The sequence below is a fragment of the Camelus dromedarius genome, chromosome 14 (assembly GCF_036321535.1).
Source record: "Camelus dromedarius isolate mCamDro1 chromosome 14, mCamDro1.pat, whole genome shotgun sequence".
NCBI lineage: Eukaryota > Metazoa > Chordata > Mammalia > Artiodactyla > Camelidae > Camelus > Camelus dromedarius.
Genome location: NC_087449.1, coordinates 69,179,194 through 69,192,943, shown reverse-complemented (window position 1 = coordinate 69,192,943; position 13,750 = coordinate 69,179,194). Strand labels below are relative to the sequence as shown.

Sequence of the window (13,750 nt, the reverse complement as noted above, 5' to 3'; positions counted from 1 at the left end):
CCGCCAAGCAGGTGGCACCCCCACTTTGAATGAGAGTGCACGAGTGGACAGAGGGCCGTCGCTCCCCCCAGCCGTCTCCGGAGCTGGTGCTTCTGTTCATGCCGGGAATGGGGGAGGCTGGCTCTCCCCTCCTGTCTGTGTTCCCCTCCTCTCCAAACACTCCAGGGCTCAGTGGTTAATGCCACGGACTGCAGGTTTCTCTAAGGAACCACTCTGCTGTCACGGCAAGGGAGTGTGGTTGGCTGGGCCGGGGAGCTGGCTGCTGGAATTAGCCGGGCGCCTCCGGGAGCCAACCCAGAGACGTCCACCTGGAGTTCCCTTTGCGGTCCCCGAGCGTGGGCCACCGTCGTGCTGCAGCACGTTGCATCCTTGTTCCAAACGCAGCCTCCGCAGAGGGGTAATTCCATGAGACAGAGCTTTTCCATCCTCTCCGCGAGACTTTGGTTTTAATTAGGCTGTTGAGAAAAGAAAAGTAAACAGCCGAGACCTGGGTAGCAGGGGGATGGTCTCACTTTACTTAGAGTAATTGTTGGAAAGACCTGTGCACCGTAGACGGCCCACGAGAACTTGGAGGCAGAAATCCACTCAACCCAAAGAGGGCGCTCGGAGATGGGGTTTCATCTAAGGAAATGTCTTTCTTCCAAAAGGTTTTAAAAACCTTGATTCCGATTTCCCCCTCCCATCCCCGATCTCACATAAGCTCTATGTGTTCCTAATAGTTTGTCAAACGTGTGGCCTAATTCTGCTCTGTACGCAGCCGCCCAGCACCGGGTGCCAGGCTCCTCTTGCTCTTTGCCATCAAGGTTGCCACTTCTCCCCCAGCAGCCGCCCCCGTCCCGCTTCACTCTGAAGCACTCGGAAAGAACACGTAAAAACGTTCCTCACTAAGATAATTATCATAAAAAATCTTTTATCCCAGCCCCGGCTAAATGCAGCGGGCCCTTCTCATGGCAGGAATTTGGAGTGGGGTCTTGAGGGCTTCTGAGCCTCCAGTCTGCTAGATTAGCATGGCGATGCCACGTAATCGTGGCCCCCTCGGTTCCCCGAAGCCATCAGGCACTGATTCGTTTTTCTGTTACAGTCCTGCTTTGCCCTGGAAAGTTCCTGATGGGATTTCAGATGGACGAGTGAGACGCAGACTCGCCAAACAGGACACCGGGCCACTGTGGCCTCGGTGTAGTTTGGTTTGGGTAGAAGATAGAGCTCCCTGCCCCTACCCCCCAGATGTCTGTGAGGGGAGCTCAGTTCTGAATCCCAATTCTGCCTGCTCTTATCGGGGGGCAGGAACCTCTGCCAGGACCACATTCAGGTGTCACGGAAGAAACGGGGGCCCTGCTTTGCCAGTTCCCAAAGCACCGGCCCTACGGGTCTGGGACTGGAAACACTCCTTCAAAACTGCAGCTTTGTAAAGAGATTCAATTCCAGTTTCCCCACAGGTGATTCAGAGCAGAGGGAAGCCGCTTGCAGGCTCATTCACTCCAGGGACTTTATTTTCTTTTCACTTTCAGTGGAGAGGGGTGGAGATCTCTCTTTCAGGAGAACTTCCTGCTCTTGGGAGAAAATAAAGCAAATCATTTCCATTCAAATATGCCTTTCTTTTGAGAAAGGCTCAAAAATTATCAACTTTTCTCCCTCTCCACAAAAAGGTCAAGAGGATGCAGTGTATTGTGTACAAAGCAGGAGGGAGACAGACACAAAACGCCATGCAACACAGCGTAACAGGATGCAGCCAGAGCGTAGCACGCTCTCGCATGACGGGGGCGGACTCGGGTCCGTGGTGGGCTGGGGGCCCGGAGCGGCAGGGCGCCCTCAAATGCCTGCAGCCTGAGAAGCAGGCAGCGTTTTCACTGTAAATCCAAATTCCAGATCCAAACTGGAAGAGCAGGTTGGGCCGTGCTGGGGACGGGCGTGCTCGGCCCCTCTTGATTTTGTTTTCAAATTTTAACTTTGATGACTGTCCAGAAAGAGTCAAATACAAACTGGCATTTCTTTTTTTTTTTTTTTTTTTCTCAATTTTCTTGGTCACTAATTTAAAAAAAAAATTAAGCCAGCATTTTTTATTTTATTTTATTTAGGTTTTTTGTTTGTTTTTGGTAGAGGGGAGGTAATTAGTTATATTTATTTTTAGAGGAGGCACTGGGGATTGAACCCAGGACCTCGTGCATGCTGAGCACACACTCTACCACTGAGCTATATAGATCCTCCCCCAAACTTGCATTTCTAACTTTATTGCGATGCTGGTGGGAGCCCCCTCTCGGCCTCGTTCCAGCCCAGTAAGTCAGAATGAACCCACAAGAGCAGTTCTGTGGGGTGTGTGCGTCCGGCTCCATTCTAAAATGGTGTTCTCGGTACTCAGACCTGCTTCCTAAGGACAAGGACAGCGTGCAGGGAATGGGGAGGGGCAGTGCCGGCAGGTCCCCACCTGCACGTGTGTCTCTCACACCCTCAGTGGCAGTCAGGCCGCGCACCTGCCCCTGGGAGCAGAGCAAAGGTCCCACCTACCGGGCTCTGCCACTGCCTCTCTGGGTGCCCATCTGCCTCCCCCGGCCTGTTTCCAGTCACAAAGTGAGTGGATTGACATGAGGCTCGGGCGTGGGGACACAGGAAGCTTCCTGGGACCCAGCCTGCCACATGGAGGCTCCCAGCCTCCGGCGTGAATGTCACTTGTCACCCGACTTCCACCGTGGGTGTTTCCCTGAAGAGGGCATTCAGGCTCTGGTCCTGTTTTGAAGGCAGCATCTTGCAGACTTGCCGGGGGGCCGTTTCGTAACGTGTGTCCTCTGTGACCCCTCCCCATCCCCAGAATCGGATTTGGGGGTCTGCCCCAGCACCGAAGAGCCCACCCGGGGCTTAGATGGGCTTTGGTTTAGCATCTTCTGCGAGTTCACTCTCCAGTCGGTCTCAGCGTTCACGTGCACATGCACGCACACACACAGACTCACTCAGGCACATTCAGTCTTGCACATAAAGGCACGCGTACCCACACACACAACACACTAACACATGCACACAAATACAGTCACATAACACATGTGCGTTCACACACAAATACACGCAGCCACATGCACTTACAGACACACAAATGCACACAAGTGTATATTCAGTTCCTATGTGTTCACACACACAGGCGCAACCATCACACTAGCAGTCATGTACATGAATGTGTATACTTAACACACACGTGCATATGCACGTAACACACACATGTGCACAGAAACCCATTCACATGTGCCAAGTAAGTGCACACAGGCACACACAACATGTACAAATGCAGGCATTCCTACTCACGCATGTGTGCAGGTATGCAGACATGCAAATTTTCACACACGGCCACAGACGGAAACTTGTGCACATGAGCACACATGCACACCGGCAGGAACACAAGTGCAGAAGCACAAAACTGCCTGCACATCTGCAGAAGAACACAGAGGCGCTGGAATTTTCAGCCCCGTGCTCCCCGTGCGCACACAGCTGCCCGCCCAGGCACCCCGTGCACGAGGAGCTCACATGTGTTCACACATCGGCTAACACGCACACCTTTCAGTGCGTTTGTGCAGGAACGTTTCGTGCAGGTTCTCTGTCCAGACCCGCGTGGGACACAGGGTGGTCCTGGGCAGGGCGGGGCACCCGCTCCGGGAGGAGCTGCGTCGGCCTTGATCAGCTGGGAGGGGCGGGAGGCCTGCCCCGGGGAGGCTCACAGCTCCAAGCTGTTTGGCTTGGCGGGCTCTCAGGATGCCGCCTGGTAAACTTCATAGTGGCTGCCTCCCTTTTATTTGCTTGACCTTGACGACAATCGCTTATGATACGCATCAGAGCCCTGCCGTCTTCTTTCTCCTAATTCATACACAGAACACTTGGCCGGGCTTCCTTCTCCATTCCGAGCGCCGGGCCTTCTCAGGCCTCCTGAGACGCAGGGAGGGGCCCAGTGCTCCTCGGTGGTTTTTGGATGCAGACACGGATCCCCTCCTGGCGGCCCCCATGGCCCACGGGCAGCCGTCCCTGGTTCCCGGGATGGGGGCGGGGAGAAGCAGGAGGGGACCAGGCAGGGTCGGGGGCAGGCCCTGCAGGGCTCCCCACACCCCTGCAGGCCTGGGGCCCGGGGCGGGTCTGGGTCCACCTGCCCACCTCCCGTCCTCTCTGCCTTGCAGAGGAGCCCACGTTCCGCTGCGACGCATGTGACGAGCTCTTCCAGTCCAAGCTGGACCTGCGGCGCCACAAGAAGTACGCGTGCGGCTCGCTGGGGGCCGCGCTCTACGAGGGCCCGGCCGAGGAGCTCACGCCGGAGCGCCTGGGCAGCGGGGGCGGCGACGGGCGGGCCCACGAGTGCAAGGACTGCGAGCGGATGTTCCCCGACAAGTACAGGTGCCCCCCGGCCCCCCACCCCCACCCTGGGAGCCCGTGGGGACAGCAGGGTCGCTTAACCCTGGGAGCACAGGGGGGGCCCCGAGAAGGACAGAGGTCAGCCCTTGTGCCTCGGGCCTGCCCAGGCTGACAGGCCGAAGGCTCCAAGGACAGCTGGAGAAAAGGTCCCCTCCCGTGCAGCACACCTGGGGGGCAGGTGCCCTACCCACTCACGTGCCGTCAAGGACAGAGCAGGCCGGTGGCCTGCGGTTGGAGGCCACGGGTGTTCCCGGCTGTGAATGTGAAGTCCAGGCCCCTGGTCAGAGGCCCCCACCCACGGAGGACCCGCCCAGTCGAGCCAGTGCTGGCCCTGCCCACCACTCTGTGGTCAAGGCTGAGTTGTGGAGACCGGAAGCCAGGGTTCTAGGGGTTGAAACCAGAGTGACCCTCTGGACACAGGCAGGACTCCTTCTCAGACAGCGGGCGGGAGCAGGAAGCAGCCGCCCAGAGGCCCCCTCATCCCCCACCCCAGGCACTGGCCTCTGCTTCCCTCCGGGGCCCCCAGAATTCCCTGGAGAAGTCCCAGAGGCGGGCACAAGTGCCAGACCACCTGTGTGATGCCCGGACATGGCCTTCCCTGCCCCGAGACCCGGCAGGAGTCAGGACCCGGGAGTTGGGACCCTGGGGACCCGTGGGGGGAGAACCAGCACCTGCGGTCCCCGTGCCCCAGGGAACCACGAGGACTTTCACAAAGCGCACCCTCCTCCTGCCTCCAGAACGTCCTCCAGGGCAGCCTTGCAAAGTCAGCGCAAAACCCCAGCAGGGCACCAACTGGCCGTGGGATTGCAGGGAGTTGAGTGCCAGTCCCGTCCCAGCCTCCCTGGGCACGGGAAGCCCTCCACCCTGAACAGATGACTGAGAAAACAGGAGTTTGGGTAAATCCCGACCGAGGCCCTGGGCGGCAAGCGCTGCTTAAGAGGGCCCGTGTTTTCTTTACATAAGCACATAAATCACAATTAACAACAGGGAAAAAGATACAATCTGCCGTAGCTCAAGAACCAAGCGTTTCTGATCTAAATGGATGGCTGGGCCCCGTAATTAACGGGCCGTGATGTATTACTGCCGAGCTCATGAAGATTAACGGTCATACCTGGGACAGGAGGAGAGGCGGGATGTCCCCCGAGAGGAGGGGACGGGGAGCTGCTCGTTCATCCAAGGGGGGGCGGCCCCTTCCCAGTGGCTGTGCGCGCTGCTCCGTGTCATGTCTCATTTGGAGACCCCCGCGCTCATTCCCCGCCGACCTCCGTGGGGTGTGCGCGCCGCGGAGGTTTTCAGCCCAGCTTGGCTGGCCAGTACCCTCAGGCCACTGAGAGGGGTTTTCTGGGCCTCGGCCCCACTCTGGGGCTCATGGCAATGCTGAAAATCTCTGAACCCCTTTTTTCTTAGGCCCAAGGTTGGTGTCAAGGTTAAACTTATCTTAAAGAACAGCCGGGAAGTGTGAGCGGGGTCTCGCTGCCTGTGGGTGCCCCGGGGTGGTCTTGGATGAGGGCCTGAGCTGGGTCCAAGCACTGGCTTCTTCCCCATCAGGTGTAGGGAGGCCGTCTCTGCCCGTCCCTCCCTCTGACCTGTCCGGGGAGGCAGTGGACAGATGGGCTGGCCAGACTCGCCCTGCTCTCTGAGTGGGGAGCGGCGGGGGCCCCGAGGGGAATAGGCCATGTGAGTTGAGGTCCTTCCCTCCCGGGCCGCGGGCGGGGAGTGGGCCCCACAGTGACCCCCGTCCACTGTGCGCAGCCTGGAGCAGCACATGGTCGTCCACACAGAGGAGCGAGAGTACAAGTGTGACCAGTGCCCCAAGGCCTTCAACTGGAAGTCCAACCTCATCCGCCACCAGATGTCCCACGACAGCGGCAAACGCTTCGAATGTGAAAACTGTGTGAAGGTAGCGTGGTGCACACCTGCGCCCTGTGCTCACCTGCCGGCACGCTCCTGTGGCAAAGCCCCGAGCCACCTGTGACCTTCAGTCTTCAGGGAGGACAAAGAGTGTGCGGGGGAAGGGGGGCCGGGAGAGGCCAGCTCAGGACCTCTCGGGGCTGCTGTCACCCTGGAAGGACAGGCTGGTGGGGGCGAGCCTCCTCGGCTCCGGGCGGTCACAAGTTAAAGTACTTGAGCTTAAAAAGGCTGAGATCCTGCCTAGAGCATCCTTGGGGCCACAGTTTTCCCACGAAATACTGAGAAGAAACAAGGTCAAGGGAGGCCTGACAGGTCACCTGAGGCCGTAGGGGGAGCTGGGGAGGGGTCCCCACTACAGCAGAGACCCGCCAGCCAGGCTCGGTGCAGGGGGCGGAGCGGCAAGTGAGACCCCGTCCAGGGGCCAGAGCCGGGCCCACCGGGGAGCAGGCAGACGGGGTGTGACGGACGGTGTCTGTGCCCCAGGTGTTCACGGACCCCAGCAACCTGCAGCGGCACATCCGCTCCCAGCACGTGGGCGCCCGGGCCCACGCCTGCCCGGACTGCGGGAAGACGTTCGCCACGTCCTCGGGCCTGAAGCAGCACAAGCACATCCACAGCACCGTCAAACCTTTCATATGTGAGTCCCGCCCGCCCCCGCCTCGGGCGGGAGCCCCCACCCCACCCCCGCGTCACGCTGGAGCACCCCCCCCCCGCCCCCAAGTCACGCGGAGTCCCGCCCGCCCCTGCCTCGCGAGGGAGTCGGCCCCCAGCCTGGGCCTGGGGCCGTCGGGGTCAGGCCAAGGCCCCAGGCCCGCTGCCTGCACGGGACCCCCGTTGGCCCAGAAAGCGCGCCCGGCCGCCGCCCACTGCTCTGCCAGCCGCCTCCTCCCTGTGTCCTCCCCCGCCCCTGGTTTTATGACGCGTCCTTGTCTTGCTCTGGTCTCCCTTTCCCCTCCTGCCCTCCTTGGTTCCCCCTCACTTACGGTGAGTAGTGAGGACTTCCTGGGTCCTGCAGAAGGAGCCAGCAGCCCACCCTCCGTGTCCCCTCCTCTCCCCTGCGTGTGGGCTCCGGCCTGGGCTCCAGCAGGTACTGGAAGCCCAGTGATGCCTGCTGCGTTGTGCTGTGCACCCCCCCAGCAGCCTCTGGGGAGCCCGGACTGGGCACGGGCACTGGCCCAGGCCACAGGGGCCAACGGTAAATAACTGGACCCCTGTCCTCAGGGAGATTACCTGCCAGTAGAGGAGACAGAGCTGAGCCATGCAGGTGACAACTGCACACACCCTGGGCGCATCAGCCTGGGGGGCGGGGGCAGGGCAGGAGGCCCACCCAGTGCCCAGGTGGTGGGAGGTCGGATGAGAGGTGTTCTAGCAGAGAGCTGGCAAAGCGTGGGAGTGAGCCCTGGGGCCTGCAGGGGAGGCTCAAGACAGGGTTGTGGGCACAGAGGGTGTGTGTCTGAGGAGCGCAGTAATCAGAGAGGGGTCAGAGGTCACAAGGGTTAGGTCCTGGAGGCCTCGTGAGCCGACGTGGGGGCATGACCCTGGTTCTCAGAGTTTGGAAGATATTGAAGGTTTCTCTCTGCCTAGCAGGGCGCTGAGTCTCATGCACACCAGCATTGTGCCGAGGCATCCATCATTTCGTACACAGAATCTCGCAGCATCCTTACAAAATCTTACAGCACGGGGACCGCACAATCTCCAAGTGAAGGAAACTGACAGAGAAGGAAACGGGCCTGGCAACGCTCAGGGAGCAGGCCCTCGAGGCCGGGCTGCAGAGCCCAGACTCCCGCTCAAGGGGCCTGGCTCCTGACCCCAGGCTGGGTGGCCTGGGACCTCTTGGGCTCCACCAAGAGAGAAACTCTGAGAGCTTGCAGACTTGGGTCTGGGTGTTTTCACCAACGTCAAGGTGGCTGGGCTCCTGCCCCAGAGAGCCATGCTGAGGAGCTGGGGCTGTGCCCCCTCCTGCCCGCAGCCCCCTGTCCAGGCTTCCAGCTGTCCTGTTAGAGATGACGCAGACCCCAGCCTGTCGGAGTCACCTGCTCCCTCAGCCACGGCAGCAAAGGGAGCCAGCGCTCCGCTGGGTGGCCCCCACACTGGTGCCATCTTCCTCCTACCCGCCACCTCCTTCACCCGCAGGTCCTGCAAAGAGCACCCCAGCAGCAGCCCCACCGCCCTGCACGGGGCAGGGCCCGTCCCCTCTGGGAGGGGCTGGGAAGGGGCCAGCTGGGTGGGAGGAGCCAGGACTTAGCGAGGGGGTGGCACGTCCTGCTTCCAGAATGAGCGTCCCCGCAAGTCCCACCACGAGGGGCGCACAGGCGCGCGTCATGTCGTAGGTGGGAGCTTCCCAGCTTAGGAAGGCTTCAGAGTCGTCACGTTTCTGAGCTCGCAAACCGGCTTGGTGGAGTCTTGTTGGATTGCGTTAAGGATGCAAGTTCTGGGACCCTCAGCACACGGGAAGCATCCGAGTCCGCTGTCTCCACGGCCCTCACAGGCAGCTGGCCGGCCCTGCCGGCTCTCAGCTGCTCTCCACCCGTCTGCGCCCCGTGCTCACCTTGTGCCCTGGCCGTTGGCCAAGCGGTAAAGCTAAAGGGAGAACGCCAAACTTGGCCGAGGTTCAGCGTGGGATAGAGATGAGAGTAGACATGAGAGCCAGCCTCACACATCTAACCGTGGCAGAGCATCCTTGGGTCTGCGGTCACGGAGGTCAGGCCTGGAAAGGAAACTGCAAACCAGAGAGCAGAGAGCCAACAGTGGGGCACGGCCGAGAAAAGACGGCTCCCCGCGGCCCGGCGCTAGTGAGCACAGACTCCGTCCACCTGCCGAGCGGCCCGGGGCGCACACAGCACGCACACTTGATCCTGGGTCCGGGCCTCACTGAGCGCACAGCCCACGGCCGTGTAACCTCCCGGTGACCCCTGCACCAGGAAGCTCGGGTGTGAGAGAGGTGGGGGAGGGGGTATCTGGGCGCACCGGCAGGCAGGCTCCTGTGGGCACTTTTCAGAAAAGGACCTTCTCAAGAGTGAGTGTGTGTACGTGTGCATGTGTGCACACCCTACCGGGAAGAGAAGCTGCTGACCAGAACAAGCACTGGCCAGGGCCCCTCTGCATCCCGGCAGGGCCTGGGCACCCTCCCTCAGCCGCTGGCCCCCACGCCCAGGCCCTCCCCAGCCCCTGCAGGCAGCCACCTCCCCTCAGCGGCGCTGTAGGCCGTCCCGGGGCCAGGACCTCCTCTCTGGGGACCTCAGTCCCCCAAGGCCTCTCTGTAGCCCCAGTACTTACACAGCGTCCCTTTAAGTGCGAGTGGCTGAGGCAAGGGGAGGAACCAGGGGTCTCAGGCCCCCTGCTCCCAGCACGGCCCCTGGCCCACGAGGTCCCTCCTGGGAGCTGCTCGGGGTGGGTGGGAACGTGCTGAAGGCCGGTGTCCGTGCTCGGATGGCAGTGGTCACAGCCCGAAGTGGGGGACAGGGAGCTTGTCCCAGAGCCCCTCTGGCAGCCACCGACCCAGGAAGGGGTCACCCGCTTGGCCTGGAGCCCTGAGCTGAGGAGTGGCCTCGCTCCCCAAGGGCAGGCGGGCCAGCAGGCCTTCCCGCAGACACACTGCCGCCCCCCAGAGAGGGCATGTTTGATGAAACGAGGTAGCACTCTTTCCCCCAGCGCTGGGACCGCCCCGCGATGCCAGGCACCCAGGAGGGCAGGGCTGCCAATATAAACAGGTCCTGCGGTTAAAGGGCACAGATCCTCAGGGCCAGCGCTCCCAGCGAGGAGGGCCCAACACCAGTGGTGGCGGCTTTGCGGCAAGAAACACGCTGGAATCATTGTTCTCGTTGGAGCTGCCTTTAGGAAGCAAACTGTCCCACAGCGAGGGCCAAACAGTCTGTGTGTGTGTGTGTGTGTGTCTGTGTGTGTTCCTCCCTTGCTGGCTAGAAAAACAAGAGGAGAAAGAAAAGCTGGTCACTCGCCGGGGCAGCTCACAGGCCGTTGGGAAAATGTCTGAGACACGGCCCCCCGGGCCTCTGGGCTCTGATGCCGCTCCGGCCACACCACCCTCTCCTGCACAGAGCAGAGGCCAGCGTCTGTCCGCCCAAGGCTGGTGGTGCCTCTTCACCCCAGTTTGGGGGGAGGTTTTCCTTTCCTCAGATGTGGAACTGGTCCTCTCCATGTGGCCCTGCCAGGGGCTCCCCTCCCGTCAGGCCCCCCCCCCGCCCCAGATGGTGGCCTTGTCTAGGCTCCCCAGCTAAGACCCCCCCAGGGGCTGGTCACCCTGAGGCCTCCCTGTCCTGGGTGCAGGTCACAGGGCCTGGGACAGAAGGGAGTAGGGGAAGCTGAGAGCATTTCAAACCTTAGGAAATGAGAGAGCAAGCAAGGCGGTCAGCGTCTGCTCCGCCCCTGCCGGGATAGCGTCGCTGACAGGAGTCGGGAGGCCGGGCGGGAGTTCTGGGCTGGCTGGTGCCGCAGCAGCCACGTGGTGTGCCATGACTCCGTTCACCTCTGGGAGCGATTTCGGAAGACCTTGGCCCCCATGACACACTCATGGTGGGGAGGGCACAGGGGCAGCAGCACCGCGTTTCCCAGCGGAGAGGGTCAAGGCACTTCAAGATGTGTCCAAGATGGTGCAGGGACCCCAGGGAAGGCACAGGGGCCCTTGCCCACCCATGCTGCTCGCCAGAGGCCAGTCCCAGGGTGGGGTGCACATGCATATATATGTACGTGTGCACATGTGTGTGACATACACACCTGAACGTACATGCACGTGTACACATAGACACGTGTACAAACTTGCACTCACACCGACGCGAGCACATAGACACGCACACAGGGACGCACGCACACGTGCTCAGACACACACACACACGTGCTCGCATCCCACACGGGCTGCTCCGGGGCCCCCACCCCCGGCACCGCAGGTTCCCGGGCCATTTTATAGCGTGCCTGTGTTTGCTTTCTGCTGGCGTTTTAGGTGAGGTCTGCCACAAATCCTACACGCAGTTCTCCAACCTGTGCCGGCACAAGCGGATGCACGCGGACTGCCGCACGCAGATCAAGTGCAAGGACTGCGGGCAGATGTTCAGCACTACCTCCTCCCTCAACAAGCACCGGCGCTTCTGCGAGGGCAAGAACCATTACACGCCGGGCGGCCTCTTCGCCGCGGGCCTGCCCCTGACCCCCAGCCCCGTGATGGACAAGGCCAAGCCCCCCCCCGGCCTCAACCACACCGGCCTGGGCTTCCACGAGTACTTCCCCTCCCGGCCGCACCCCGGGGGCCTGCCCTTCTCCGCGGCGCCCCCGGCCTTCCCCACGCTCCCGCCGGGCTTCCCCGGCATCTTCCCTCCGTCCCTGTATCCCCGGCCGCCTCTGCTACCTCCCACACCACTGCTCAAGAGCCCCCTGAACCACACGCAGGACGCCAAGCTCCCCAGCCCCCTGGGCAACCCAGCCCTGCCGCTTGTCTCCGCCGTCGGCAACAGCAGCCAGGGCACCACGGCGGCCGCGGGCCCCGAGGAGAAGCCGGAGAGCCGCCTGGAGGACGCGTACGCCCCCACGAAGCTCAAGCCGCGGGGCAGCGACCTGTCGGACGGCAGCGACTTCGAGGACATCAACACCACGACCGGGACCGACCTGGACACAACCACGGGCTCCGACCTGGACAGCGACGTGGACAGCGACCGCGACAAGGCCAAGGACAAGGGCAAGGCGGCGGAGGGCAAGCCCGAGTTCGGGGGCGGCGGCGGCGCGGCGCCCCCCGGCGGCCCGCACGGCGTGGGCGAGGTGCCCGTCTTCTACTCCCAGCACTTCTTCCCGCCGCCCGAGGAGCAGCTGCTGACGGCGTCGGGCGCCGCGGGCGACTCCATCAAGGCCATCGCGTCCATCGCGGAGAAGTACTTCGGGCCGGGCTTCCTGGGCGTGCAGGACAAGAAGCTGGGCGCTCTGCCCTACCCCTCAGTGTTCCCCTTCCAGTTCCTGCCCAGCTTCCCCCACTCCCTCTGCCCCTTCACCGACCGCGCCCTCGCCCACAACCTGCTGGTCAAGGCCGAGCCAAAGTCGCCCCGGGATGCCCTCAAGGCGGGCGGCCCCAGCGCCGAGTCCCCCTTCGACCTCACCACCAAACCGAAAGAGGCCAAGCCCGTCCCGCCGGCGCCCAGGGTGCCCCCGGCCCTGGCGTCTGGCGAGGAGCAGCCCCTGGACCTGAGCATCGGCAGCCGCGCACGGGCCAGCCAGAACGGAGGGGGCCGTGAGCCCCGCAAGAACCACGTCTATGGGGAGCGCAGGCTGGGGGCCGGTGAGGGGCTGCCCAAGGCCTGCCCAGCGCAGCTGCCCCAGCAGCCTGCCCTGCACTACGCCAAGCCATCGCCCTTTTTCATGGACCCCATCTACAGGTATTAACATGCCCTGCCCTCACCTGCCCCCCCCCAAGGTGGGCAGCCAGCCAGGGCAGCGGCCGGAGGGGACGCCCTCACCTGCTCCCCTGAGCTTCCTCCTTCTGCCTTTGTAGCTTCAGAAGGCACCCCAGTCTCTGCCCCTTGGGGGTCTGCACCCAGGCTGGCCCTTCCTGGGGGGGCACCTGGCTGCCCCGTTCGGGAGGCCAGGGCCGGGTCTCCTGGGCACACATGGTTCCCTCTTGCTGACAGTCACTGGGATACCCCACTTCTGTTGAGCCCCCCCACCCGAGCCCGCCCTCAGACGCCAGCCCTGGGGCTCTCCTGCTGGTATCTCTGCTGTCTTCTCTGGACCAATTCTGCCTCCCACAACCCTCACATCCTGCCTCTCTCCTCTGTTCCTGCATCTCTACTCTCCCATGGCTGCTCTGTGGCCCCCACCCCTCCCTCGAGCCACAGCCAGGGCTTCTGGGGGCCCACGAGAGATCAGAAGAGCCGCTTGTCCCCAGAGGGAGAAGGGGTGGAAGGAAGGGGGAAGCTTCGGAGGGTTTGCAAAAAGAATCAGTGCCCCATATCTCTGACAGCCCTCCTGGTGAGGGGCCAGAGGACCACCCCCCGCCCCAGTTTCCGGGCAGGCTTTGATCAAGTGGGTCTGTTAGGTGAGAGGAGTGACCCCCCCACCACCACACGTGCCGCAGGGGTGCTGGGCAGGCTGAGCCCTGAGGAGGGGGCTGTGCACGTGGGCCGTGCACGGTGCAGGCAGCCACGTGGCACAGACAGTTGCAGCTGGCACGGGCCCAGGGCTGTGTGTGAGCAGAGCCCCGTGGGCACACACATGTGCAAGTACACAGTGGTGTTCCGCCCTGAGGGCTCATGTGCCTGCTGTTCCCAGGGGCCAGGCAGGGCCTGGGGACGGGCGTGCAGGTGCGGTCACCTCTGCTGAAGGCACTCACGAGAGGAAGTTGTGTCAGAGCGCGACCCAGCCGCCTGCGGGGAGATAGGCCAGCCGCCTGCTCTGCCGGCCGGCGCCCACTCGGGTCCCGCTCTGCACGCCCGCCTGGGGCCCCGGCCGGCTGTGTCTGCAGCCA

General features: G+C 62.5%; 1 protein-coding gene across 3 annotated transcripts in view; it reads left to right on the top strand.

Moving 5' to 3' along the window:
* The window catches only part of PRDM16 (PR/SET domain 16), a 309,180-nt gene that overhangs the window by 277,116 nt on the left and 18,314 nt on the right, over window positions 1-13,750 (top strand). For all 3 annotated transcript variants that reach the window (XM_064494153.1, XM_031463865.2, XM_064494154.1), the window contains exons 6-9: window positions 4,149-4,362; window positions 6,133-6,280; window positions 6,775-6,928; window positions 11,246-12,662. In XM_064494153.1, the coding sequence (XP_064350223.1) occupies window positions 4,149-4,362; window positions 6,133-6,280; window positions 6,775-6,928; window positions 11,246-12,662 (1,933 nt within the window). The remainder of the gene's footprint in view (window positions 1-4,148; window positions 4,363-6,132; window positions 6,281-6,774; window positions 6,929-11,245; window positions 12,663-13,750) is intronic.